The 27,490-nt window shown below is 40.0% G+C and overlaps 1 protein-coding gene across 1 annotated transcript; it reads right to left on the bottom strand.

The window, feature by feature from the left end:
* Positions 1–882: 882 nt before the first annotated feature.
* rab11fip1a (RAB11 family interacting protein 1 (class I) a) lies at positions 883–27,490 on the bottom strand. Its single transcript, XM_088335784.1, has 6 exons — positions 26,802–27,490; positions 11,747–12,171; positions 10,356–11,202; positions 4,559–6,427; positions 3,372–3,477; positions 883–2,054 (listed from the first exon to the last, which is right to left on the bottom strand). Exons 1-6 carry the CDS (start codon positions 27,152–27,154, stop codon positions 1,851–1,853), a joined length of 3,804 nt encoding a protein of 1,267 aa, XP_088191910.1. The 5' UTR covers positions 27,155–27,490; the 3' UTR covers positions 883–1,850.

Raw genomic sequence — 27,490 nt, 5'->3', positions numbered from 1 at the left:
GCCTCTTAAATGCTCAAACATTTTTTATTTCGGATGTAATATGAGATCCGAGACGGAATCCGATACAGATTTTGGTGCTGTTATTTGACCATTAGCCGATTGAGTTATCAAGTCACAACACCCCAAGCACAAATAAAAATTTGCATACCGTGAAATCGCAATAACTGAACTGAGAGTAGCATATGAGCACGATAGCCTCAAATCAAGTCACAGCACTATTTTTCTGAACACAAAACTACGTATAGTCAAGAAGATTGTCTCAGAATGATAAGTTTGCTCGAAGACACTTAGGCTTAATTTGTCAAATCTGTACCACACCTTCCTAAACTTAGTTTGTAAAGAAAACCTGCCCGGGTAGTTTCTTAAAGGAATTCAAGTCATGAGATATGTTCCTACGTGCTGTGCACAAGATAGAATTAGAATTAACTTGCTGAATGTTAAATGTATTGTTAGTATTTTTCATTATCCAACACATTCTGGGTTCTTGACTTTTATAGTTGTGGTTATTCGTGTAATTGACCCGCTCTAGTTTCTAGATTATATAAACCATCCTTGAATGTTAAGTTAGCACAGCAGGACTTTATTAGTCACCATTCACGAATAGCATATAGATAGATAGATAGATAGATACTTTGTTCATCCCCGAAGGGAAATTCACATTTCCAGCAGCATCCCTGAGCTGAGAACAATCGAGAACAATCGAAAATAACACGGGAGCTGCTGGAGTGGCTGCCATTCGTGACGGCGCCGGAAGAAAAGATTCAATTTGAATCATTTACAAACAAACAAACAATGTATTCTATGAACAAAACAAAATATGCATATGACGCAAAAAAAATGTTTTGATGAAAGTGCATTCAATTGAAATAAAGACAATGTGTATTAAGAAAAAAAAGTGTCTTTATTTGAAGGCAAAAAAACAGTGGTGCATGTGACTGGAGAATGATTAAAGGTACAATCAATAAGGCAACCAGAAAAAAATAAAATCAGTGCTCAGCCCAGAAAAGGAAGAGAGGCAGTCGAAAATCAGTTGTTCAACTAATAGGGCACAAATGGCTTTAGAAAAATATCCGTAAAATCAGAACAGAAGGTTTGATCTCCCTATCCTCCGAGGCATCTATACATATAGTTAAATACAAAAGGCATAGATAGTACACTTATTCAAAAGGGCTTCCACTTAAGCACAGTGCATTTGTACTGCTGTTTGATCATCATAGAGGTCCCGGAAGACCATTTCATTATGAGTTAGACACAGTGTGTTCCGAAAAATCAACCCCCTCAGTGTACTCAGGCAATTGCAAACAGCCTAAAGAAAATATTAGCAGCTTGCTTTTAGCTGTTTCGCTCCATTCAATAAAAAAGGCACAGAAGGCAAAGCAGCAGCTGATTAAAGGGAAATATACATAATATTAAAGAAAAGAAATAATCAGTTGGTGAGGAACTGATTTATAAATTATCTTTGGGGAAAATATGTGTATGTACATTATGTGTATGAGCATAAAGGTGGAATGATTGTGTGATATATACTGTTTATGAGAGAAGATATATTAAATTAGAACATTAAAAATCAAGATGGGATAAAGACAAGAGTTTTTAAAAAATAATGTTAATGAGACACCCGTGTCCGATTAAAGACGTCCATTGTCTTATATCAACACATTTACCGGCTTGTTCATCCTCCAGAGACAATGTACAGCATTCTCAAAGAATAGTACGTACTCCACAGAGTGCATATAAACCTCGGTGATGCATTTTTGTACACAGTGAGACTAGCACACAAGAAAAGAAAAACATTACTGGGCTATTATTAAGATGATGCACACTGGGCTCTTTGTTCTTTCGCTGCTACCTCATGTTGGCTTGTTGGCTTTCATAGCATGCAGGATGGCCGGCTTCTCTTCGATGACGCGCACCAGCAGATTGTCGATGTATTCTTCGAGCTCGGAGATTTTGTTGTTTTTCTTGGACAGGTCGGCTTGCTGCCTCACTACCAGTGTGATTAGTTCCTCGTGGGTCAGTTGAGTGAACGGTCCGCTCTCAGCCATGTCCGACACCTGTGTTGAGAATATTTCAGAATGAACGAAAAAATCTCCACCGGATTGACATGAGATTTTTTTAGAGTGGTTTCTCTTCATACAAGGTCCACTAAAGACGAGAATTTTGATACAGTATATTAGGTTTTCTTACACTAAAATATTGCTAGCTACACAAAGGAAAATTCAGTTCACGAGATATCCGCGAGAAACTGCTCATCGCTTGTGACCGCTCACTGGCATTAGCTCGGGCCAGTTTGAGCATGCCCTTCCCACCATCAGGCACCTGATCCCCCATTCCTTGGTTTTACCTGTAGAGTACTTGTATTGTTTTGATCGCATTTTAGAGCATCTCCTTTTTGTCCATTTTTGTTCCGGATGGGGAAATTGTAAGGTGTTAGAGGGAAAAAAAAGGGGAATGATGACAGTTGAACCAAAGCAAGAAATAAGGAAAAACCACGAGCGCAGTATTCGTGTGAGTGACCAAGCCAAGGAGTACAATCAGGAAGCAGCAAGCGCCGATCACAAAGCCGTGAAAGAATTTACGTCGCGGTTTGCTGCAATAATTTCTGAAGGTTTGATTGCTGTAGCAACAAACAGCAAAGAGGAGGACGCACAGAGGCTGGTGTCTAGAAAGGAGATAAGAGAGGGAGAAAGTCTCTGCTTTCGTTGAAAAAAAAAAAAAAATCCAGAAAAAGTAGAAAGTGGTCCTGTAAAATTTCTCTTTAATGGCACTTGCCTTACACATTTCCGTAACATTTTGAAGGGGAGGCAGAGACAAATCCCCCTGGAGAAGTTTTTTTTAATGCTTTTTTGTGTGCTCACGTTGATTTAAGATGACAGTAACTTTGATTTTAAGTGTAAAGTAAGTGCTTACTTATCACCACAAGTCGCGTAGCATCACGCCTCCCGTAACCTCACCCCCACTCCCACATTTCCGCACAAGGCACACACCTTCGTCATGGCCACTCGAGTCCCTCCATAGCAAGTTCTTATAGTAAACTGCATTTCATTTCGTTAATACCAATTTATTTATCTTATTGCTGTATTTTTCCGTGTTAAATTACTATTTGAATGTTTTTAGTCATCAGGAAGATGTGTTTTATAGCTATTTACGGTTCATTTTGATCATTTGGGGAGGTCGGCAACGGGCCGATTAGTTTTTAATTATTTCATATCGGAAAAATGTGCTCGTTACAAGAGCAATTTGAGCTAAGAGCACGATCCTGGAACAAATTGCGCTCATATGTAGATGCACCACTGTATTGGAGTCATTAAGAGGACATCACAAACGCTAATGTGTTTTGATGTGTGTGTTTTATATTCACGTCACAGTACCTTAAGCTTTCCAGCTGTCCCATTTTGAATGTGCTTGTCTTTCAGTGAGGAAGTGCTGGCGGGATACTGACTTTCAAAAGTGTGCAGAGGCTTCACTGGATGAGGCCTGGAAGGAAAAGCATATTACCAATATTACCATATTTTGCTCACTATAAAGGTGCACCTGATTATAGAGGGAATCCCAAAAAATGGTAATTTGTGATATATTTTCATATGGTAGATTTCCACAAAATAAAAAACATACCATATTTGTGCATGGATTTGGTCAGTCAGAAATAAAAAAAAATCATTGATCACAATTGCATAACATTGGATGAAACAGGAATCAAACCCAGATCACGGTACAAAATTGTTGATGTTGTAATGGACCGAGTGGAGAAAATGTTCAGTCTCTTTGAAGCACGTGACATTCAGAACAGTATGAAGAGAAAGGCATTGTAGGAAGTCATTCAGTCGTAAGGAACCGAATAAAAATAAGTAATTTGGTCACCCTGAAAGATATAAATACATGGCCACATGTATTCAAAACGTTAATCACTTGCAATTCTTCGCTTGAACTCATAATAAGTGAAACAACATTTTGTACCAACTAAAAGTTGTGTGATAATGAGATAAGACCTAATGCCTTTTCATGTGTTGTCTGTATCCCCAGGGATCTAATGGATAGGATCTGGCGCTCTCCCCACCGCAATCCTGGTTCAATTCCAAATGCATCCAATGTTATGGAATTGTGAACAACAATCCATGTTCCTAGGGGCCTGGTAGTTAGGATTCGGTGCTCTTACCATTCCTATCTCGTTTGATCCCTGTTAAATTTCTTGAACAAAAATTGCACAAATATGGTAACAAAATTCCTATTTTGTCTGCATAAAATACACACATTATAAGGCGCACTTTTAAATTTCTGGACAATTTTAGCTGCGCCTTATGGTCCTGAAAATCATCAACTTCAAAGACAACTGTAGGTCTGAAAGAAAATTGTGTTTTGTCAGTGTGTTTAAAGAGTGGATTCCCAACATACAAAAAAATCAAAAGTCCAAGACAGAAATCACCAAGAAAACCAACAGTCCCATCCAAGGAAAAAAAAAAGATCACCAAAAGTTTCTTTCTTCAATTAGCAACTGCAATCACCTCAAGATGTGAGCCAACCGTCCCTAAAAGCAACCCAATTTACTTTTAAGTCATACCTGGACAACGTGGGATCAAGGGCATCTCTGTTGTTAACCTGAGCACTGACAAGCTGCGACTCTGTAGGCGGCATCAGTGGTTTCTTGGGTTTCTTTCTCGCAGACAACACTGCTTGTGAGGATTTTTCCTCCATGACAAGTGAGAGGGGCTCTACAGAAAGGAAAGAGGACGCCGCTGGGAAAGGATCATTCGCGAATGGATCTCCCTCTCCATCGAGGAGATGGACTTGTGCCTTCCCATCAGCTGGGTGCCTTTGTGTGATGGACTCAACGACGATATCTGTGGTTGTGACGCGTTGAATTTTTGCTGTTTCTTCTCCGTGTAAAGGTACTTGTTTAAAAGCTTTAAAAGAGTTACTTCTCGAAGGCGGGGCCGAAATACGCCTTGCAGAATTCTTTCTGTGTAGAACTGGACTTTGCCGGTCTTCATCTTCCTTTTTGCTCGTCCCAAAGCCATTCAAACTTAAAGGATCCGCTGCTTTCTCATCCCTGAAAATTTGATCAAGATCATCAGCAGTCATGCCAAGGTTTTCAGGTTTTTGTTCTCTCTCAGCTACCCTGGCTGGTTTTTGTGGTCCCTCATCTTGGGTAGAATAAAGTTTCATGCTTGAGTGAAACTCAGAATTAATCTCGTTCCCTAGTCTGCCATTTATATCCTTTTCACTCGTACTGAAACTAGGTGTTCTGCTTATTTCAATATTAGATGCAGAAAAATATTCTGTAGGCTGTTTTATGGTAGACTTTTGCCTCGGACGAGCAATGGGAGCCTCTGAGTCAGAGGACTCTGCCTGTTTTGTCTGGTTGTCGGTCGATGCCAAATCTTGCTTGGGTGGAGGAGGGGCTGCTACTTTTTTTGTTGACCGATGTCTGCTTTCCTGGTGGTGAGTTTGAAAATACCCAACAGAGGTGGTGTCTTTTGGAAGTGACAGTTTAGCATTGCCTGGGGCATCTGGGCCATCCACACTCATCTCTGGACCAACTAGTTCTGGTGTACTGTCTATATGTCGTTGATTGACCTCAGCAATGATGTGATCCCAACGAGTGTGCCCCTGGACACCATGTCGCTTCTGAGGATATAGGGTTTCATAATCAGGAAGGGGAAGGGAGAGTGTTTTTGCTTGCTGAGACAAATTTGCATTTTTGAGGTTTTGCACCTCATTGGTTCCACCAGAATGGGATTCATATATGGGATACAGAGGAGGCAAGGGTCTTCCCGTCTTATCAACCATGGTGTATGAAGTTGAAAAGTTGTCTTCACAGTGAGAAGGTGATCCGGGCGGACTTCTGCTGGGAGATCCGGGCAGACTTCTGCTGGGAGATCCGGGCGTACTTCTGCTGGGGGATCCGGGCGTACTTCTGCTGGGAGATCCGGGCGTACTTCTGCTGGGAGATCCGGGCGGACTTCTGCTGGGAGATCCGGGCGGACTCCTACTGAGGGAATCAGCCCGGCTCTTATAAAAGGAACCAGGCGGACTTTGACTAGGGGAACCAGTCGTACTTCTACTCAGAGAACCAGGTGGACTTCCAGTGCGTGAATTACCCTGAACTCTATACAATGAACCAGATGGACTTGTACTGAGTGAATCTGCCTGCGCTTTACACAGGGAACCAGGCGGACTTCTACTGAGGGAACCAGGTGGACTTATTCTGGGTAAATCAGCCCGAGGTAAATATGGGGAACCAGGCGGTGCCAAGGATGAATGAAGGTTGGAGAATGTATCAGAGGAATCATATGGCACACTAGAGAGGAAGGATTGAACAGGGCTTGGGGGAGACCAACGCTGGTCCGCTTGAACACCGAGGCTGTAAGGTTCTAAGTATTCAGAATGCAGGTACTCGGGAGATTCAGATTCCACAGAATAACTCAATCTGCCAAAAAGTAGGAAAAAAAGCCTTCGAATCAGTCAAACTACCACAAAGCTAATGTACAGGCCCATCACCAAATTAAGTTTGTAGCTATCAACATATGCACAACGCAAAAGATTACCAAACATTTTGTGACTCCTGCAAATATTTGACACAATTTAAGATCTACTGTGTCTTTGGACTGTATGCATGCATGTAAATTCTAATGATTAAATGTGTTTTTTTTAAATTTGTTAGTAAAAACACAACTATATACTCACAACAAGGCAGAGAAAAAAATGCCTGCATGAGGCATCTCTATTTGTAAGTAATGCCATACATTTAAGGGAGTAAAAGTTAAGGCCTTTTAACTTTCTTAAACCCACTTTAATTAATTATATTAATGCATCATACGAACTTAGACATTCTCAACAAAGTCATCACGCCAAAATCAACATTCAAATCATCATCAGAATCAAACAATGAGAAAACTAGTGCAGTTTGCTCACCATGATGTCCCAGAACAGACAAGATTTGCCACTAAGATCCAAATGTAAAGCAAATTTTTAAGAAAGGAGAAGAAAAACTCCACGCAAAAGACGTCAACATTAAAAGTCACAATGTAACTCCTTCTACAAGCTCTTCCCACAACCTGTTCCGCAACATCTCCATAAAACCTAGCACGCCTTTTTTCCCATACGGCAGAGCGGTCCGGCTAAACCAGTCTGTCAACTGCTGGGTAGAATAGGAGTCCGGGAATCCCTATCAGTAAGGGAGTTAATGTCAAATACACATTGTTTGTAGAATTAAAAATTGAGCACGCAATTCAAAGTAAAATACAACATCGAACATATACAATAATGCAAAAAGAATAACATGTAAAAGTACCTTACCTCCTGTACTGTATACAATGCTCCTCTCACTAAAAACTATTTAGTGTACTTCAGTGACATCTTTATAGAAAGTAAGAATATTGTATATATAATAGTGTTGACACCGCAACTTCCAAGTACCTTAGGTTGATATTTTAACTGAAACCTGTCAGACTATATTAGGTGTGTGTTGATATGAAGGGAAGCACAAAAGGTGTCATTATGAATTGAAAGTATTTTGGCCACACAAAAGCATTTCCTCTAAAAGAGCAATTTACAATTTCTCAGGAAACCATTATCTGATTTTGATCATTCTTGCTGCATCGTACTTAGACTGAAGTGCCCCAGACTCGAACTTAAAACTATTGTCCTTCAATGGCACTATATTTGAGAAATCAATGTTTCATTAAAATGATATTTTGCAATCATCTTCAAATGTTTATGAGTACAATACTTTCATTTTCATAAGTAATGTTGGTTTTGCTTTCTTTTGGGGGACATTTTAACTACAAGTCTCATTTTAAATAATGTTCAAATACATTTTTGTTCCCTTTTATTATTAGTGTGCTTTTATGATATGTATAAAATGTGCATGTTTAAGCATGTATTTTGCTCATTTTACCAATTTATTTTTCTCTATATTCTATTACCTTTTTCTCAGTTGTCTCTATTTACAAGAAGGAGCAAGGAATAAAGGGACTGTGCGTATTGTTTAGCAAAACCAAGTCGTAAAGAAAATGTTCATCAAAAAACAATATAGATTTAAATATTAAGCAAAAACCCAAGAGGTATCAGATGAAAGTGTGCCTTTTTAAAAAAAAATCGTTTATGCGATTATAGCTTCTATACTTAACATTAGAATGTCAAGTCATTTTGCCAAACTTGTTAATCTTTGATAGAAATAAAATAAACTCTACAATTGTATTTAACATGGCCGGCACGGTGCAGAGGTTCAAGGTTCAAGTCCAACTACCACAGCCTCCACATGAGGAGTTTGCATGTTTTCCCGGCGCCTTCGTAGGTTTCCTCTGGGCACTCAGGTTTCCTCCCACATTTCAAAAACATGCAGGTCAGGATAATTGGCTGGTCCAAATTGTCCCTAGGTGTGAATGAGCAAGTGAGTTGTCCAAGGGTGCCCTGCGGCTGGCTGGCAACCAGTTCAGGGTGTCCCCTGCCCACTGGCCGAAGACTGCTGGGATGGTCTCCAGCACCCCCGCGACCTTACTGAGGATAATGGATGGATGGATGTTTTTAACATCAAAAAATTAAATGGACGGTGTGAATAATTTGCTTTCCCGCTAGGATGGTCTAAATGATTTCATTAAAAAATATTGATTTAAATAGTAAGCAAAAATACACAAACTATCATATACATGTATGTTTTTAAAATACTGTAAGTTGAGAAGTTTGCACTTATTTCACATAATATGAACCTCACCTAAAGGGAGCTAACAAAATCGTCCAGCATCTTTGAGCTACGGGTGCCCAAAAACGAAAAGGTTCGCGAAAGACTGGGCAGGAAAAAAAGAACGGTTGGCGGTTCAGTTTGTATTTTTCTTTGTGCTTTTTAGCACTAGTTTTCTGTTTCAACAAAATACAGCAACAACTATTGGTCAAAAAACACACTGTCCCTTCAAGGATAAAATTTAGTAATATAAAACTCAATATGTCGTGAAATCAGAAAGTAATACTTGAATGAGCAAAATTTCCTGTCAACAGGACAAATAAAATTGACTGTGTTATTTGACTACATTTATCTTTTGCTTTGTTTTAACAAGGTGAAAGAGATGTGCTTTTAGGAAATATTAACTGTCGGGCATTATAGGTTATTTATTAACACAACAGAAATGTAGAAGCATGTCAGTGTTGCCTGAACTTTTGGTTATTCAGTGATTACGGTAACTAATTCAGTGCCATAACATATAAATATGTTTTAGAAGCCTTGTCACGTAAAAATATCTTTTTTGTGTTTTATTTGAAAAAAACTTTATACATGCTTTGGTGCAGTAGGTATGAAGCCTCTGGGAATTATTTCAGTATTAAAATTTTACCATTAGATGGCAGGAGAGGCTTTGATCAGATCTTTGTCCAGCTTTACTTCATTATGTTTCTTCCTGTATCCAGCGAATGAGAGTGTTTAGGCAGCCCATAGAGCGAGTAGACGCAATGAACAGTTAGGTAAGAAAAGCCAAAATTTAACTACAGCCAGTTAATGCTTCAAAGATTTGTTCTTTCTAAAAATAGGGTGACGAATAGGGATGACGTCCTCTATCCCTATGGTGTCCAAAAACATGTGATCACTTCACCAGAAAAATCGGGCGCTGAGGAGTTCTTGCAAAGTTCATGCATCATTAATGCATAAGTTCTGTGTTTTTGCAATAAAATGTTATATTTAGATTTTGGAGCCATCACAAATGCCCCCCCCCCCCCCCCCCCCCAAAAAAAAAAGAATGCACTGTAGTGAAAGGTTTGCTTGAAATGCATAATTTAAAAAAAAAACTCTTTTTGAAAGTTTCAGGTCTTATCTCATTATCACACAACTTTTAGTTGTTATAAAATGTTGTTTCACTTATTATGAGCTCAAGCGAAGCATTGCAAGTGACTAACGTTTTGAATACATGTTGCCATGTATTTATATCTTTCAGGATGCCCAAATTACCTATTTTTATTTGGCTCCTTGCGACTGAATGACTTCCTACAATGCCTTTCTCTTCATACTGTTCTGAATGTCACGTGCTTCGAAGAAAAGTTTTTTGTAAACAAGTATTTTCAAGAAATTTGGCAATGTTGAACTGTTTTTTCTATTGCTCAGATCATAGAAAAGAAACATGGAAACACACTTTATTGTCTAATGAAAGACGAGGGATGAAGTTTTCTCTTGATGTGTTCTACGCCTATATAGCTACAGAACTAACTTTTCCCATAGACCTTCAAGTATGAGTCAAACTGGAAAAAAATGGCTTCCCATTTGACAGAAACATCTGGCATTGAATGAGTTAAGGGATGGCTATACTTGACTTTCCAATAAAAATCATTTTGACTATAAAAAAAACACAAAACAAACTGACGAGAATGCCTACCGTGGTTTAACTGTGGACACTCTTGTAGTACGATTCAGGAAACCAGATGAAGTTTGTGGGTTGAGGCTTGATTGTTGCTCATCAGGTGGACTTTCATTGCTGTTGAATTGAGTTGTGGAGCTGAGTGTATTGTTCTCAAAAGGATTGGTGACCTTGATGTCTTGTAAATCTTGATCTACTTGTTCTTTAGAAAATTGTGGCGCCTCTTCTTTTTTTCTTATGATTCCAAACAGAGAGGAAAGCCTGTCAGTCATGGAAGTTTCCTCGTGACTTCTTTGCTCTTCGTTTTTTTGACTTAGCTCCTCCAATCTGCTGCACTCCTCACTTTCTGCAATTTCCATCTTTCTGCGTTCTTCCTCCTCTCCCTCCCTCTGTTTCTTACTCTTCGCTTCATCCTCAAGAAAGCGCCTGTTCCTCGCATGTTCATCAGCTTTTCGAAGATTTTCTTCCTCCAGCAATTTCTGATGTCTTTCCTCTTCCTCCTGCAATCTAGCGTCTTCCATCTGCCTACTCCCCTCTTCCTCTTGACGACGCTGTTGCTCCCTCATGAGACGATCTCTAGTCTCGGATCTAAACAACTGCACTGGAACGTGCCTTTCTGCTGAGATGCTGGTGTTTTGTAAATTCACATTCTCCATAGAACCTTGACCAGAACTGTTTACACTGAGGGTAGAGCCACTCCTGGTTTCTGCTTCTTCAGCATTCACATAGGGGCTGTTGATGTTGGCGTTGTTAAGGTCACCGTGGCTGTGCTTGGAGCGACTCAGAAAGGATAATGCACCTAACGACACCTTACTGTCAGAGCTACCACTCCGCTTGTGTCCAGGAAATTTGAATTTCTTTTTGACTAGAAAATAAGAAAAAAAGGGGAGAGAGGTTAATGCTTCAATGAAATAAGAGTATCTACATTATTCTCCAGACTATATGCAGGGTTTGCACACCTCTTTCATGGCCAAATATTAGCACTTGATAAGGACTTTCAGAGCCAATTTTCAAATGTCTCTAGTACCATCAAATTAAGAATTCTGGTGTGAATTATGTATTACGTATCCGTTATTTACATATGCAATTTTTAAACTTATCAAGACATTTGACTTTTAGAGCTTGAGTAAATCGCGAATATATTTGTGGTTCCGAACAGTATGTGTGTAAATATTTTTGAGACAAATCTATCCCCATATAGGTGTTGGCTAAAAATGACAGTAATATGTAACTTATACTTTCAATAGCAGGAAGGTCTTCCCATTACAATTTACCACTGGGAGACACAGACTTAATTTTTTTGCATGGCCCAAAATAAGTGTTATTCAGTGCACCTTATAGTAAAATATGGTACATGGAAAAGTAGCGTTACAAACAAAAGTACTTGACCACATAAGTAGTTAGGATACCTTCAGGTGTTTCTACATTGATACCAGATGAGCGGCTGCCGCTAAGGGATGAGTTCTTCCTGGGTAGAGTCCCTAGAGTAGACATTGACTGTGAACTGTTCCGCTGCAAATTGGATTTAGGTGCAAAGAAGTTTTTTAGCTTTGATTTCTTTTTCTCCCCGGGAGTTTGATTGGGGGAGAGGGAATCGTGGTCTCCCTCGCTGTCGGTCAGAACTTGGCTCATGGCCGAACCGGAATCAGAGAAGCTGTCTTTTTTCTTCAAGCGGACTTTGTCCTTTAGCTTGGACATGCGGGAACGAGGCTTCTCCTGCGTAGAAAGGTCCACCATGCTAGCTGACATGTTGTTCCTCATGAAGGTAATGCCGAGCAATACGTCGCCTCGCAGCTTGTCCGCTTTCCCGCTTTTGTCGACCAATGGGAACCAACTAAGGATGACAAAGAGAAGTGGAATAAGGAATAAGATATTAAGCAAGTTAATGGTTGATTAAAAAAAAAAAAAAAAAAAAAATTAGTTAACCCGGCCCAGGTATCAAGCTTTTAGTCTTGGTTTGTACCCATTTATGCACTGATCAAGTGATGAAAAGGCACATCTCATGTACATGGCTAATGTACTGTACTTCATGTTTGCTACTGCTCTCTCTGCGATTAAGGGCCATACAAATGTAAACTAAGGATGCACAATAATTATCTGTCTGATCGTTATTGAACCAAAAGCAACCAGTTATGAGTTATTAGCCTGATGAAAATGAAGCCTCTGATTGTCATATCACCTGGGACTACTTGTTCAAAATATGCAATGCATTCATATCATCATAAATATGACTATAATATGCTGTATTCCCTTGCTACCTCCCGCTTTGAACTTTGCGGTGTAGGAATATTCATTTAAAAAGTAAAAAAAAAAAATACCAAAATTGCTGTGAAACTTGCCCACGGACCACAGAAAAATGTCTGCCTTCCAGCGCAATATGGTGTGCATCAGTTGAAGTCAGAAGAGGCACAAATCCCAGAATCCTCATGGGACACAAATCCTAGAGTCCACATCTCTGATTGGCTCCCTTAGCATCCAGCATTACAAAGCCTAGCGAGCAAATTCAACTGATTCGACACACATTCAACAGTGCTTGTTTGTCTCCAGACTACATGGTTAGCCCGCTAGAATTTAGCATTTTTCGATAACTATGTTCTTTGTGCGCCAAAAATCTCAAAGCACCAGCTTCTAGATCTTCTCGTAATCTGAGGAGCTTTTAAGATCTCAATAAATGTGCAGTGAATAATCGTCTTAACCTTCTTATAAGAATAAAAGTTACATCTTATGTTTACTACAAACATTCACGTATGTGTGCAAGCAGTAATTTTAATATGTTAAATAAAAATCATATTCATATCAGAATACAATCATATCAGTGACTTGCAGTCACTATTTCTAAATTAGTATATGTATTCAGTGAGTTATTTTTCATTAACTGCACACAGTTTAAATTTTCTTTTTCGACTTGAATTTTCACATATTATTAATATTACCAAAACAATTAGTCAGTAGAATTTTACTAATTTTATAGCCATGTCAAGTCACATTTATTTGTATAACCCTTAATCACAAAATGTCTCAAAGGACTGCACAGTTTACAATTAAACCATCCCGATCTTAAACCAACATGCGGGCAAGGAAAAACGGGTGCGTTTGACATCGGGGAACTTTTTATTTTAATCACGTGCAATTGCCCATTCACTACACTAGGAAGCTGTGTAAAGCTGTGTATTTCAAAACCTGCTGAATTACTTATATCGTCTTTGATAAATACATTTTAAAAAATCAGCACAAATTATTTTGTATATTTTTGCTTTGCAGTTTTTTTTTATATTTTGCCCTTGAGATAATAATGTTTTAGATGTTTAATGTATTCATAATTGTTGAGTTTATGTAATTTCATTTTTCAGTATTTGGCTTGACAAGGTCATTCAAAAATGTTTATAGTTTAAGGATTTTTATTTTATAATTTCACATGCACTTTAAATATTAACTGTTACAGTTAAAGCTAAGCTTTGTTGTAAGTTGGTCCATATTTCTTTGATTTTTAATTCTCTTATGCGTTAACCAGGACAGTGCTATGCAAGTACAGATAATTCAAAAGCACTGCAGTACGATGATTAAAATTAACAGCTGCCTGATCAAATCCACAAATATATGTCTTAATCACAAAACAATGTGTTACTTTTCTGTTCTAGACATACAGTTTAAAGACCTAAGAGGCAAGATTTTATTATTTTTGGGTGAGAAAAACAGTTATAGTACATCCACAATTTACACTGTATGTTAAAATAAATCTTTGTATGAGCAAATCCTAAAAACAAACCAAAAACCAAAACAAAAAATGAGTTGACCGATTCTTTATGGAAGTGGTTGACAGTAGATGGCGGCAGGTATATCAACGTGAGCAATGTCAAAGATAAATATATTTTTTTTACCGTATTTTCCGCACTATAAGGCGCACCCCGAAAAAATAGTTTTTGGTCCTATTTTTGACATATATAAGACGCACCGGATTATAAGGCGCTACAATGGGAACGTGGACAAAACAGTCAGATAGTTCAGTACAACTTATTACCCCCTTAACATTCCGAAAGCTTGCAAAGACGCAAATACGTGTCGAGAACACGTGCGAATGCGGTGTCCGTAAGATGTTACTCAAATGCATCGTTCCATCATTCGGAAGGTTAAAGTCTTGGGATTCAAGAAATGATAACCATTCCTTCGTATCTATTTTCTTTTCGCTCGCAACTTTACTGTGCATATGACAATAAACACTTGGAATTGAGTTTAATTTAAAAATAGACACTCCATTCCATCCATTATCTGCACCGCTTATCACAGAAACATCGAGTTCAGTCTGAAACAAGACAATATAAAACCGGGAATAGCTCACCGAAGTCATTGTGTTCATAATAATGTGCAGGCAATGTCCTCTTATATCCGTGAGGGTAGTAAATCCAGGAGAATACAATATTTACAAATACAGAATAGAAAAAAATGCTTTCTCTATGCCATCGGCCACATGCTATACGCATTCATCTTTTTCGGCCAATTGCAGGCTTTGTTTCGCTGTTTAAGCCAATGGCAGCCTGTACATTATAAAAAGGATCCGCCTCTTGACCTCCGAATAACTTTAGCCAATAGTGATCGATTCAACTGATGATTGACACATCTTTTTCGGCCAATTGCAGGCTTTGTTTGCCGTTTGAGCCAATGGCAGTCTGTAAATGATAAAAAGGATCCGCCTCTTGACCTCCGAATAACTTTAGCCAATAGTGATCGATTCAACTGATGATTGACACATCTTTTTCGGCCAATTGCAGGCTTTGTTTGCCGTTTGAGCCAATGGCAGTCTGTAAATGATAAGAAGGATCCGCCTCTTGACCTCCGAATAACTTTAGCCAATAGTGATCGATTCAACTGATGATTGACACATTGATTAGCCAATGAAACGCCGGTAAATAAATCCCACCATCCACCGCGTACTACTTGGCGTTCGGGGGAAAATCGAGTCGGCGGCTGCAAGTTAGTTGGAAAACTTAATGTTGATCCATAAATAAGGCGCATTGTATTATAAGGCGCATGGTCAGCTTTTGAAAAAAATAAAGGCTTTTAGGTGCGCCTTATAGTGCGGAAAATACGGTAATTGTAATTATGGTTGTATGAAGCCCCTGTGCCCAAGTATCTGATCTCAAGGATCAACACATTTCATCTGATGGAAGAAGGACTACTAAGGAGATGGTTGATTGGATATACAAAATCATGCATGGACTTGCTCCCTCATTTCTTTCAGATTTAATTCCCCCCTATGTTCCGGTCCTGAGCCTTCGCTCTGAAAACGCTCGTCTACTAGTGATCCCAAGAGCCAAGAAGAGATCCGCAGGTTCGAGAGCATTCTCCATTCGGGCCCAGGAGCTGTGGAACGCTCTTCCCGCTGATATTCGATCTGCAACCTCAGTGGAAAGCTTAAAACACACTTCTATTCTATCGCGTATGAATAACCTATATTTTATGTTGATAATATGTGTATTATTTGCCCTCATGTAGGTTTTAGATGAGGGGATGGTGTCATAATAGTCTGTAGTTTGCAATAGTATTTGATCTTTGCAGCCCTTTGAGACTCTTTGTCATTAAGGGCTATACAAATAAACATGACTTGACAATCCCTTAACCACTAGGATTGTAGGGACACCATTAACTGTAGTGTGTCTTGGGCAAGTACAGCCTGGTGGCACCCATTCCTCTCCAGGCCAACATATGATTCCACCAGGTCTCGAACCGGGGACCTTTCACATGTTAGGGCAGTGTGCTAACCACTGCATGACAGAAACAAGGTTGGATCCAGAGACAGCATAAAAACACACTAAGTATCCTGCATTTATCCTATAAGATTGAAAGTGCTCTTCTATTTATGCGCCTAGCAATATGTTTAAATATTTATGGCAAAGATAGTTTGATGAAAAGATTTCATGCTTCCTTTCATTTAAAAAGATTATGAACATGATGAAGTTTATTTCTGCCTGTGAATTTCTGGTGCCATCTACAGTTCAAGGGGAGTTTACAGCAGAATGGGTCAATTTACTGCCAGAGAGACCGCTAGTGGGTTTCTTGTAAAGATAACAGTCTGCAGACAAGCTTGGGAATGAACCACATTCCTCTGAGTGATGACGTGAAGGTTACACTAATTTGGCCTGTCTCTTATCCGAGCAAAGTCAATAAACTCTGGCCGACATGCTTCAGACGTAACAACTACTGAATATTTCACAATAGGTAAAATTAAACTGCAAAAAACACACACACAAACTCCCCTTAATCAGAGTAATGTGCTTTAAGTCATTAAAAATTCATACTTTTTATTTAGCTCAGAAATCCGTCCATATTTTTTTACATTTCAGGCGAAAAATATCCTGCTGTCCAAAAATAAACCCAATAATACATAATTGACCAATATCACTTTTACAGTGCTGATAAGGATAGTGATTATTAGTGGTCAAGGAAGCAGATAAGATATTCAGATGCAATAACATTTTTCTTTTTTTAAATATGAAACGCAACACCTAGTTTTAATACCAGAAAAGCATGTTTCATGTTCTTTTTTTGATTTTAATCTATTCCACTTTTACTTAACGTTTTGGTTTACATTAATTCCAAAAGACATTTAAAAAGTACTTTAAAGTAAAAGTATGATATGAATTCAATCGAACCGGTTATTCATTCCCAATTAAACGGTGTTCCATACAACCCTAGTAGTTAAGGGATTAAAACACAAACAAAACATTGGCAAAAAAACAAAGTTCCTTGGCATGCTTGTGAAGGCATTTTTTTTTAATCTTATCATGCAAGTGCCTGCTGTTATTTCCAGGCATATCGCTTGTGTCGCCATGACGTGAAGTTTCCTCAGTCTTGGTAGAAACACAATGAATTGTTTTGTCATCTGCCTGGATGCTAATTAACACGCTGTTCTATTAGCCAGCCTTGCCCCAGTCTCAAGCATGCGCTCGTTGCGCCTGCAAGTCAAGTTTTTTCTATGAACATATTTGAATAGTAATTTTGTTAAATGATTAACAACAGGATATTTTTTATGCAAAGCGTTTTTTAAAGTACAACAAATGTGGTGAAATCAAAGGCGTATTTCCTTGCGTTTTGAAATAAATTGGCGGTGTCACGGATACAAGCAACAACAAGAGAAAGTCACAATTTTGAAAGGATTTGAACATGATCATGAGTTTCGGGAAATACGTGCCTACAAAGAACTGGATGTGCAAGTAAAGAATGTATTTTATGCCTACTCCAGAAGCTCTGGGCTAAAAAACAAAACAAAAAACGGTGTTTATAGTTAACAATATTGATTAACAAGAATTGACGACTGGTTTGTTGCTTTGAGTGAAAAGTAAGATTCAAGCATTTGAGGCAGGGCCCTTCTTCAAACTTCAAACATTTTCCAGGAAAAGCTTCTAAAAATGGGTTTTAGGGTATGAAGGCTGGCATTGGCCAATTGTTCCCAAATCTCTTCTACAATGTACAGCATGGTTCCCCAACCTTTTCTCCTGATAGGGTCTCATGACTCTTTCCTTCTCTGATGCGGGACTGGAGTCAGTTTATAACAGAAAAAGTGTGACGATTGCAGGAGTGTCTAGATATAAAATGTATTGTTTTCCACAATCAAATAAGCCACAATAGAATAACCCTTCTGGATTCTTCACAGAACAAGTCAGAACATATAAAATTAAATTCTATTCCAAGCATTGTAAGTGACAAATGTATTGTCATTGTAACAATTGAACTGCAAAACAAAATTACCATTTGCCTCCTACCGTGACTAAAGCCAGTGTGGTTAGATAAAATCCAATGCCATATGCAAGTCATACCACTGGTAGTTCAGTGGTAAGAGTTCGGTTCGCTCAACGGGACAACCCAGGTACCTATCCCAGACGGAGTTATTTTTTACTTTAAAAACATGCGTGTCAAAATGCTCTTTTGTTGTTCAGGGGGGCAGACCAAATGTGGAGGTGGGCTTTAATTTGGACACCACAGATCTAAAGTATTGTTTAGTTTTTTTTTGCCCCCTTTAAAATACATAAACATCTCTAAGAGGCCCTTATCCTCCATGCCACTTACAACAACAAAATAAATATAGATGAGTACGCCATTTCTGTGTCAGCCTACATCAGTAAATGCGCAGAAGACGTCAGCAATAACAAAACTATATGCACCCGTGCCAATCAGAAGCCCTGGATGACTGCTGAAATACGAAAACAACTAAAAGTACGGAACCTTGCCTTTAGATCTGGTGACAAGGAGGCGCTGTTATCAGCGAGGGCTAACCTGAACCGGGCTATCAGACTAGCAAAGCGAACGCACAGTCAAAAAATCCAGGAACGTTTCCTCAGCACAACCAACACCAGGGATATGTGGAAAGGCATTCAGGCCATCACCAGTTACAAGCCAACCACCGCCCCAGTGCAGAACACTGGCATGGACTTTCTGAATGACCTCAACAAATTCTTTGGAAGGTTCGAGGCACAAAACGGCACCCCTGCAGCGAAAGCGGTTCCAAATCAGGGCGAAAGAGCACTCCACCTGGACTCATCTGACGTGAGGAAGACCCTGAGAAGGGTCAACACAAGGAAGGCTCCAGGCCCGGACAACATTCCGGGGCGGGTACTTAGGGAGTGCGCCGATCAGCTGGCTTGTGTACTAACAGACATTTTCAACACCTCGCTAGACCAAGCCAAAGTACCATCATGCTTCAAATTTGCCAACATCATCCCAGTGCCAAAGAAACCCCAGATCTTATCACTCAACGATTACCGGCCCGTTGCACTGACTCCTATCATAATGAAGTGCTTTGAGAGACTGGTTAAAGAGCACATCACCTCCAGTCTCCCCTCCTCATTCGACCCCTTTCAGTTTGCCTACAGGACAAACCGCTCCACCAGGGATGCCATCTCCTCTGCGCTTCACCTGAGCCTGACACATCTAGAGGAGAAGAACACCCATGTGCGGATGCTGTTCCTGGACTTCAGTTCAGCATTCAACACCATCATCCCACAACATCTGGTGGACAAAATGAGACTCCTGGGTTTCAACACCCCCCTGCGGAACTGGCTGCTGGACTTCCTCTGTGACAGACCCCAATCAGTGCGGATAGGTCAGAACAGTTCAGATGTCATCTACCTCAGCACGGGCTCCCCCCAAGGCTGCGTCCTAAGCCCCTTGCTGTTCACCTTGATGACACACGACTGCGTCCCTAGGTCCGCCACAAACCACATCGTGAAGTATGCTGACGACACAACAGTGGTGGGCCTCATCAGGGATGACAACGACCTGGCCTACAGAGAGGAGGTGGAGCAGTTGGTGGGCTGGTGCAGGGACAACAGCCTGGTCCTGAATGTCGACAAAACTAAAGAGATCATTGTCGACTTTAGGAAAAACCAGCCCAACCATGCCCCACTTTGCATCAACAACAAGGCTGTGGAGGTTGTCAGCAGTATCAAGTTCCTAGGGGTGCACATTACAAACAAACTCACCTGGTCCGTAAACACTGCATCACTGGTTAAGAGGGCACAGCAGCGCCTGTACTTCCTGCGGAGGATGAGGAGAGCCCACCTGCCCCCACCCTCCCTCATTACATTCTACAGGGGCACCATAGAGAGTATCCTGACCAGCTGTATCTCTGTGTGGTGTGGAGGCTGCAGCGCTACCGACTGGGGTAGTGTTAGGAGGGTAACGAGGACAGCAGAGAAAATAATCGGGACTACACTTCCCTCCATTCAGGACATTGGCCAGAAGCACTGCCTATCCCATGCTAAAAACATTACCGGGGACCCCTCTCACCCCCATCATGGACTGTTCACTCTGCTAGCCTTTGGGAAGAGGTACTGCAGTGTGCGGTGCAGGACCACCAGGCTCCGCAATAGTCTAGTCCCCCTGGCCATTAGACTGTTAAATGGTCAATCTAACATATAGTTAACTTAAATCTAAACGGCTGCTAATCTGACTTTTTGCACTACTGGCAGTTTTTTTATAGCTTGCCACTCATTGCACATTGCTCTCTGCACTATGGTAATTACAGCGTTATTGTTACAGTGTTAATGTTACTGTGTACCTGACTTGTTAACCTGACTGCCCATTTTGCACATCTGGTTAGCTACTCTTCTTGCACTATCGGCACTATGGTAAAATACTATACGTAGCCAATTACAATACAACTTTATTTATATCTGTACATTCAAGGAAACTGTGGGGGTCAGATGCATCGACATTTCGTTCTGTATACACGTGTACTAGAATGACAATAAAGTAGATCTGAATCTGAATCTGAATTCAGTGGGACCAACCAAGACGTTCCCTGACGGACCAAACTCGATCAGAAGGACATTTTAAGCAGTATATAATAATATATTTCCCCATATGTTGTGTGAAACTCATTTGTGTGCTATGTAAACAATTCACATGAGAAACATTAATTCTTACAATAATTTCAATAAATTTGAGATGAGGTCTCTCATTCCTTTAAATGAGGATGATCTTAAAATTATTCTATGGTAACTGAAGACAATTACTTTAAGGATTAAATTAAAAAAAAAAACACATAAATGCCCTGTATGTAATCTAGAATGACATTATATTAACACCAACAAGTAGTGTTTTAGTATGCTCGAGCAAACACAATCCTACACGCCATGATCTGTTAATCGCTTTTAATAGTGCCTCGCTTGCTTTTGTAGTATAAATTTAATTTGGCCATTTACTTTGCAGCCACTTGACAGTAACAAAAAGCATTAAATGCTTATCCTTAATAATTATTATTATTATCCAAAAAATCCAAAGACATACATGTTCATGTGTTTTTCTTTAAAGTTTACTGACATCTGAATACTGCTACTTGAACTCCTGTATAAACTGAATATCTTTGTTATGTCATCATGAGTGGAGAAAAAAATGCTTTCCTTCATGTTCAGCAAACATATGAAAGGATATGACCACTTGACATTTCGATTCATTACAAAAGCCATTTAAGCTCTTCCATGGTCAAAAATATTTCTGCTGCTCGTCTCATTACTGGTGCAGGTTACCCCAATTTTGGCCACCAGCAAAATTTGAGAGTTCATTTTGTTCTGGTCCGGAGCATACGCTCTGAAAATGCTGGTCTACTAGTGATCCCAAGAGCCATGAAGAGATACGCAGGTTCGACAGCAATCTCCATTCGGGCCCCCGTGCTGTGGAATGCTCTGCCCCCTGGGATTGGATCTGCAACCTCAGTGGAACCGTTTAAATCTCGGCTGAAATCACACTTCTATTCTATACCGGCCGGTCGCCCTGACATCACATGTGATGAAGACCATGGAGCGGCTGCTGCTGCACCACCTGAGGCTACAGGTCCGTCACGCCATCGACCCACTGCAATTTGCTTACCAGGAGAAGGTGGGAGTGGAGGATGCTATAGTATACATGTTACACCGATCCCTCTCTAACCTGGATAGGGCAAAGGGGGCTGTGAGGATTACATTTTTGGACTTCTCCAGTGCCTTCAATACCATACAGCCTCTGCTACTGAGTAGGAAACTGACAGAGATGGGAGTTAGCTCACACCTTGTAGAATGGATTACTGACTACCTGACAGGCAGACCCCAGTATGTGAAACAGGGGGGCTGTACATCGGACACTGTGGTTAGCAGCACAGGATCTCCGCAGGGGACTGTTCTCTCTACGTTCCTATTCACTCTATATACATCGGACTTTAAGTACAACTCTGAGTCCTGCCATGTGCAAAAGTTTGCCGACGACACTGCGATCGTGGGATGTATCAGAAACGGGCAGGAGGAGGAGTACAGGAAATTGATTCAGGACTTGATGGAGCGACGCATACCACCTGCACCTAAACACCACCAAGACCAGAGAGATGGTGGTGGTCTTCAGGAGAACCAGAACTCACCCGGTTCCTGTAACCATCAAGGGAGAATGTGTAGAATTTGTCCAGACCTACAAATACCTGGGTGTGCAGCTGGACAACAAACTGGACTGGACTGCCAACACAGAAGCTCTATGTAGGAAAGGGCAAAGCCGACTTTACTTCCTCAGAAGGCTGGCCTCCTTCAACATCTGCAAAAAGCTCCTGAAAATATTCTATGAGACAGTAGTGGCAAGCGCCCTCTTCTATGCGGCAGCGTGTTGGGGAGGCAGCATCAAGAAGAAGGATGCCTCTCGTCTCAAACTGGCTAGGAAAGCGAGCTCTGTTGTGGGCAAAGAGCTGGACAGCCTAACAACAGTAGCTGAGAGACGAGCACTGAAAAAGCTGAGGTCAATCATGGACAATCCATCGCATCCACTACACAGCATTATCTCCAGACAGAAGAGCAGTTTCAGCGACAGACTGCTGTCACTGTCTTGTACTACGGACAGACTGAAGAGATCTTTTCTTCCTCATGCCATGAGGCTCTTTAACTCCACCCGGCAGAGTAAAGGCCCACATTAAACCACACCACCTACATTGGATATTACCGAATCTTACTGCAATATGTATTCTGTGTAGCACTATTTAGTTACTCTATATAACACGCTACAGTGGGCATTTGCACGTCACACTGGGTATTTGTATATTGTATTCTTTTGGCTTTATTATTGTACTGTTCTCAGCTCAGGGATGCTGCTGGAAATGTGAATTTCCCTTAGGGGATAAATAAAGTATCTATCTATCTATACCTTATCAATGAACTATATTTCATGTTGACAATATCTGTGTATTATTTGTTGTTCCAACCTCCGTTGCAGTCTGTTCATACTGGAAGGGGGATTACCTCATGTGCGGTCCCTACTCAAGGTTTCTTCATTTTGAGTTTTTCCTTGCCCTTGTGTAGGTTTTAGATCAGGGGAGGGTGTACTAATAGTCTGTAGTTTGCAAAAATCTGTGGTCTGTGCAGCCATTTGAGTCCTTGTGATTAAGGGCGATACAAATAAACATGACTCTCTTTTGTCTTCAAATATATCAAGGGACTTCCTTCATGTTACCACTCATTTCAGTCACAAGTTGCAGCCTTTAAAGTAAATTTCCAATGTCTCAAAATACATCTCTGTTCAATTTAGCCATTGACTCAATATTGGAGTCAACTTTGGAGTGTTTAGGTTGCTGTAAATTTACTGACAGATATTTAACCTATTTATTTACACTTCTGATGCACATGATTGTAATATATTGTTAATTAGTTTTGACTACATAATGGTTTGTAAAATCTTAACTTTGTGTTTTTGTTTCATTTATTTAGCACTTTGTGTGCAACAATAGTCGTGTTAAAATGCTGTTTATATATGAATTTTCAGATACAAGTGTTTACATTCATGTAAAATTGATGACAAATTGCTTGTGTTAAAAGGTTACTTTGTGATATCTGACTGGGTAAAGCAAAATACAACACTTTTGTCTCCAACCCAATCTTATCACACAACACAATAGATAAGGAGGTAACTGAAAAGCTTTCTTATATAAAAATGTAATTATTTCCAAAGCCTACATGAGCAAGGAAGCAGTAGTGCAATATACTAGTGATATCCTCAAGGGGAAGAGGTCCACAACCATCCCGCATTCTGATCCTTTCTCAAAACACAAACAAGTGGAACATTCAAGCACAGAGAAAGCCGTGAACAGACGGATGGATCAGTTTTCCCTAATGGTAATCTAAAATATAAAGCTTCTGACAATGACAATGGATCTTTGACGTGATGTTTCTGCGTGCGGGTGTCTAACGTTACACCCAAGATTCATTTAAGCTCTTTCGTCATTCTAAATAATCTTAGACATCTGGGTGTGAGCGCACAGCAGTAAGCTAATGGTTCCAAAGAATCTACTGAGCTTACAGCAGCAATGTGAGACATTGATTCAAGGGTGGGTCTGCGACAAATCATTTCTGCATAATCCTACCACACACGGTGCTTTGTCCACAACTGTAAAAATGAAAAGAAATACCCTGGGACAAATAGTTTAAAGCTTTTGGAAGTACAGTATTTCACTTTGTATCACATACCTGTCAAACTATGTTCTTTCCATAAGTTTTTTTTTTTAACATTACAAATTGTGCACGCCAGGTATCAATTTTTGGACAAGCATTTAAAAAAAAATAAATCACATAAATAAAAAATATATTTTTTTTAATTAAACCGATCACGTTTTGCCCATTTTGACTCTGCTCCAATTGTCTCGGTCGACGGTAGCAAATGATAACACCATCATAGATTTCTTATTGCTGATAAAAAAACATATTCAAATTAAATAGTGCTTTGCGACAAATTACGTTTCTGTTGATGAAAGAGAGTTACAAAGTTTTACTCTAATGCAGACAGTGAGTTTTCTGCCGTGTGAGAAAAGCACATACTGAGTATTGGACGATAGTGGGAACAGATCCCCTGAAATCTTTGCTGCAATTTAAACTACAATGTGATTTCTCTGTGACTGAGTACAATCATTTAAAACAGACAAAGTCTGGGAAATCCTGCACTGCTACAATTTACTGCCATTGGGAAAAGAACAAAGATGCTGAAAGACTGGTTTGTGTTCTTTATTTGGTAAATAAACTTGTTTACACATAGTATCTTTGTTTTTATTCTACACAGTCTGCCTTGTGTGTAAAAAGGTTTATTTGTGCCCAATAAGCTAAACACCACCACCTCAGTTGACAGGATAATCTGCACTTTAGAGAATGATCAACACATCACGAACAATTGTAGACTGCCCCGCTCCAATCAATTGATGAACTGTGAATAGAGCTTGCTGTGGCAGGAGCTAAGTAAATTGTTAAGGACACTTCCATCCCGGAAGTCACTCATTTGAACTGTTGCCCTCAGGTAGATGAGTGAGGACCATGAATTCTGGAAATTAAAGATTGAAAAACAGCTTCTTCCCTCAACTTATAATCACCATCTATGCCGTAAAATTACTTAGAAAAGTGCAATTATGACAAGGGATGATTCGGCTCTTTATTTTTATTTGATAACCCTTATTTTTATACTATTTCACTCCAACTTATTATCTTAAACTGTGGTATTTTATCTTGGAAATGTTCTTACACCATCAGGCTGGTACTTTTTAATTTCATTGAGAATTTCACTTGTTACAATTAATTTGACTCTATTCTAAGGGGGATAATTGACTGAGGTTGACAGGTATGCATTTCCCTCTGCATCAGTACCCAAAAGTTTATGTACTTTTGGGTATTGATGCAAATTTGTCCATTGTCTCCAATTTTGTTTTCCCTATTCACTCATGATTGTCAACCCAATTCTGACCATTCACTATTCCCTAAATATGCAGACGACACTACGGTTTCTGGCTTTAGTTCAAATGGAGACGAAACTGAATACCGAGCAGAAATTGATTCACTTTCCGACTGGTGTCATGAGAAAAATCCGTTATTGAATGTAGGTAAAACTAAGGAGATGATAATAGATTTCCATAGTAAGCCTCCCCCGCATGTGCCACTGTAAATTAATGGTAGTGAGGTCGAACTGGTCCATTCATTCAAGTTTCTGGGTACCTACTTGTCAGCTGACCTCACATGGACCATCAATGCTATTGATATTCTAAAGTCAGCCAGACAAAGGCTCTACTTCCTTCATCAATTCAAATCATTCAGAGTGTCAATTCATTCTAGTAATTTTTTATCGTGTTATCATTGAATTCGTTTTAACTAAGTCAATCACAGTTTGGTTTGTTCACGTCAATCAGACAGAATTGTCAAAGATGGAATCAGTAGTGAGGACGGCAGAGGAAATAATAGGTACTGGCCTCCCGTCCCTGCAAAGTAACTACATCGAACTAACTAGAAAACAGACACTAAAAATTATGGACGATCCCAGTCACCCTGCTCGCATGTCCTTTGATTACCGGTACCTGCCGTCAGGTCGCCGTTTTCGCTCCATTGTGAGCAAGACTACAAGTCTTAAAGAGTTTTTACCCTTCCGCTATTCCTATGTTCAACGGGAATTGATCAGGTTATCATGTATAGTATTATTATGCCAACGACGTTCCTCCGACCTATTCTACTCTAGTCTTGTTATTTACATATTCTTTCTTTTTAAACTATTCTATATAATTACCTTGTATTATACACTACAATATATGTTTTACTCTATTCTTTTCATTATTTTAAATCTATTATATTATCATAATTGAGAGTTTGCGTGATTTCTTGTATCTATCATGGTTATGGTTTATACTGGCTGAAAGAATAAATACAATACAATACAATACAACGTGAAATAGCCCTACTAGCACCACTGGACAGGATTCAACACACCTGGCTACAAAATGTTAGGCGTTACCAAAGTATATCAATTCATTTTGTAGACTTATTCTTTTAGGTTAAATGTAAGGTTTTGGAACCCACACCAAGCTGGCTTTGGGTGCACAACTTGAACTGGTCACCAGCCAGTCAATGGGCACCTGCATAATCATTCATACTAAGGCCAAATGTGCATGTCTCAAATGGAGGAGCACTACGTTAAATCAACATTGAAATGTGTGCTTACTCCGGCTTCTGTCGACTTTTGTTTTGGTGCAATTCCACTAGGTTCACCACAGCTTGGCCCAGGAACTTGTCGAGCCCGGCCTGTACTCGGTGCATGACGATGATGTAGAGAGTGCATCGGTCGACATTGCCCTGATGGAAAAGTGGCAGGGCGAAGGTGGCCTCTTCTCGCCACACAGGAGCAGTGCTTTTCTCGGCAACCGCGGTGGAGAACTTATCTTTGGCCACTTGGATGATGGCGTAAGCGTCATTCGTGCCGTTCTTCCCTTTGGGTCGAAGGTGGCGAGCCTGGAGCACAGTTACCTGGACGCTACTGGGGAACGACTGCTGGCTCTGGTCGAGCAGAGACATCATTCCAGTCGACGGCACAAGCGACCAAAATGTCTCCGGAAAGATTCGAACGAAGAGCGGCTGGTGACCGTGTGTTGCTGCGACGTTACCTCCGCCGTCCTTTGATAACTGAGGGTTTAAAATTACCGACCTGCGCTTCGCTTCAGGAAGCAATCTTGGTTACGTACGTCCCCCCGTTCAACCCCAAAGGTACATTTCAGTCCCCGATATCGTACCAGACGGTAGAATCTAATATACAAAAAGGAATATATTCAATATATTTCGAGAAGGTATCATTAAATATGGCACACAATTCTTAATATGCCGAAAGTTGAAATGGCTAACTTCCTTAATGTTTTT

The sequence above is a fragment of the Urocampus carinirostris genome, chromosome 5, assembly GCF_059441175.1.
Source record: "Urocampus carinirostris isolate Australia breed hairy pipefish chromosome 5, RoL_Ucar_1.0, whole genome shotgun sequence".
NCBI lineage: Eukaryota > Metazoa > Chordata > Actinopteri > Syngnathiformes > Syngnathidae > Urocampus > Urocampus carinirostris.
The sequence above is the reverse complement of the archived record's forward strand: the minus strand, read 5'-3'. Positions and strand labels throughout refer to the sequence as shown.

What these genes read in the sequence shown, in the direction of transcription:
- rab11fip1a (XM_088335784.1), bottom strand. Translation starts at nt 27,154, where the DNA reads ATGATGTCTCTGCTCGACCAGAGCCAGCAGTCGTTCCCCAGTAGCGTC. An exon ending in AAAAGTCGACAGAAGCCGGA is followed by an intron (nt 12,172 to 26,801) that starts GTAAGCACACAT and finishes TGTCATCCTTAG; the next exon opens with TTGGTTCCCATTGGTCGACA. An exon ending in GGACAGCTGGAAAGCTTAAG is followed by an intron (nt 2,055 to 3,371) that starts GTACTGTGACGT and finishes TTCTCAACACAG; the next exon opens with GTGTCGGACATGGCTGAGAG.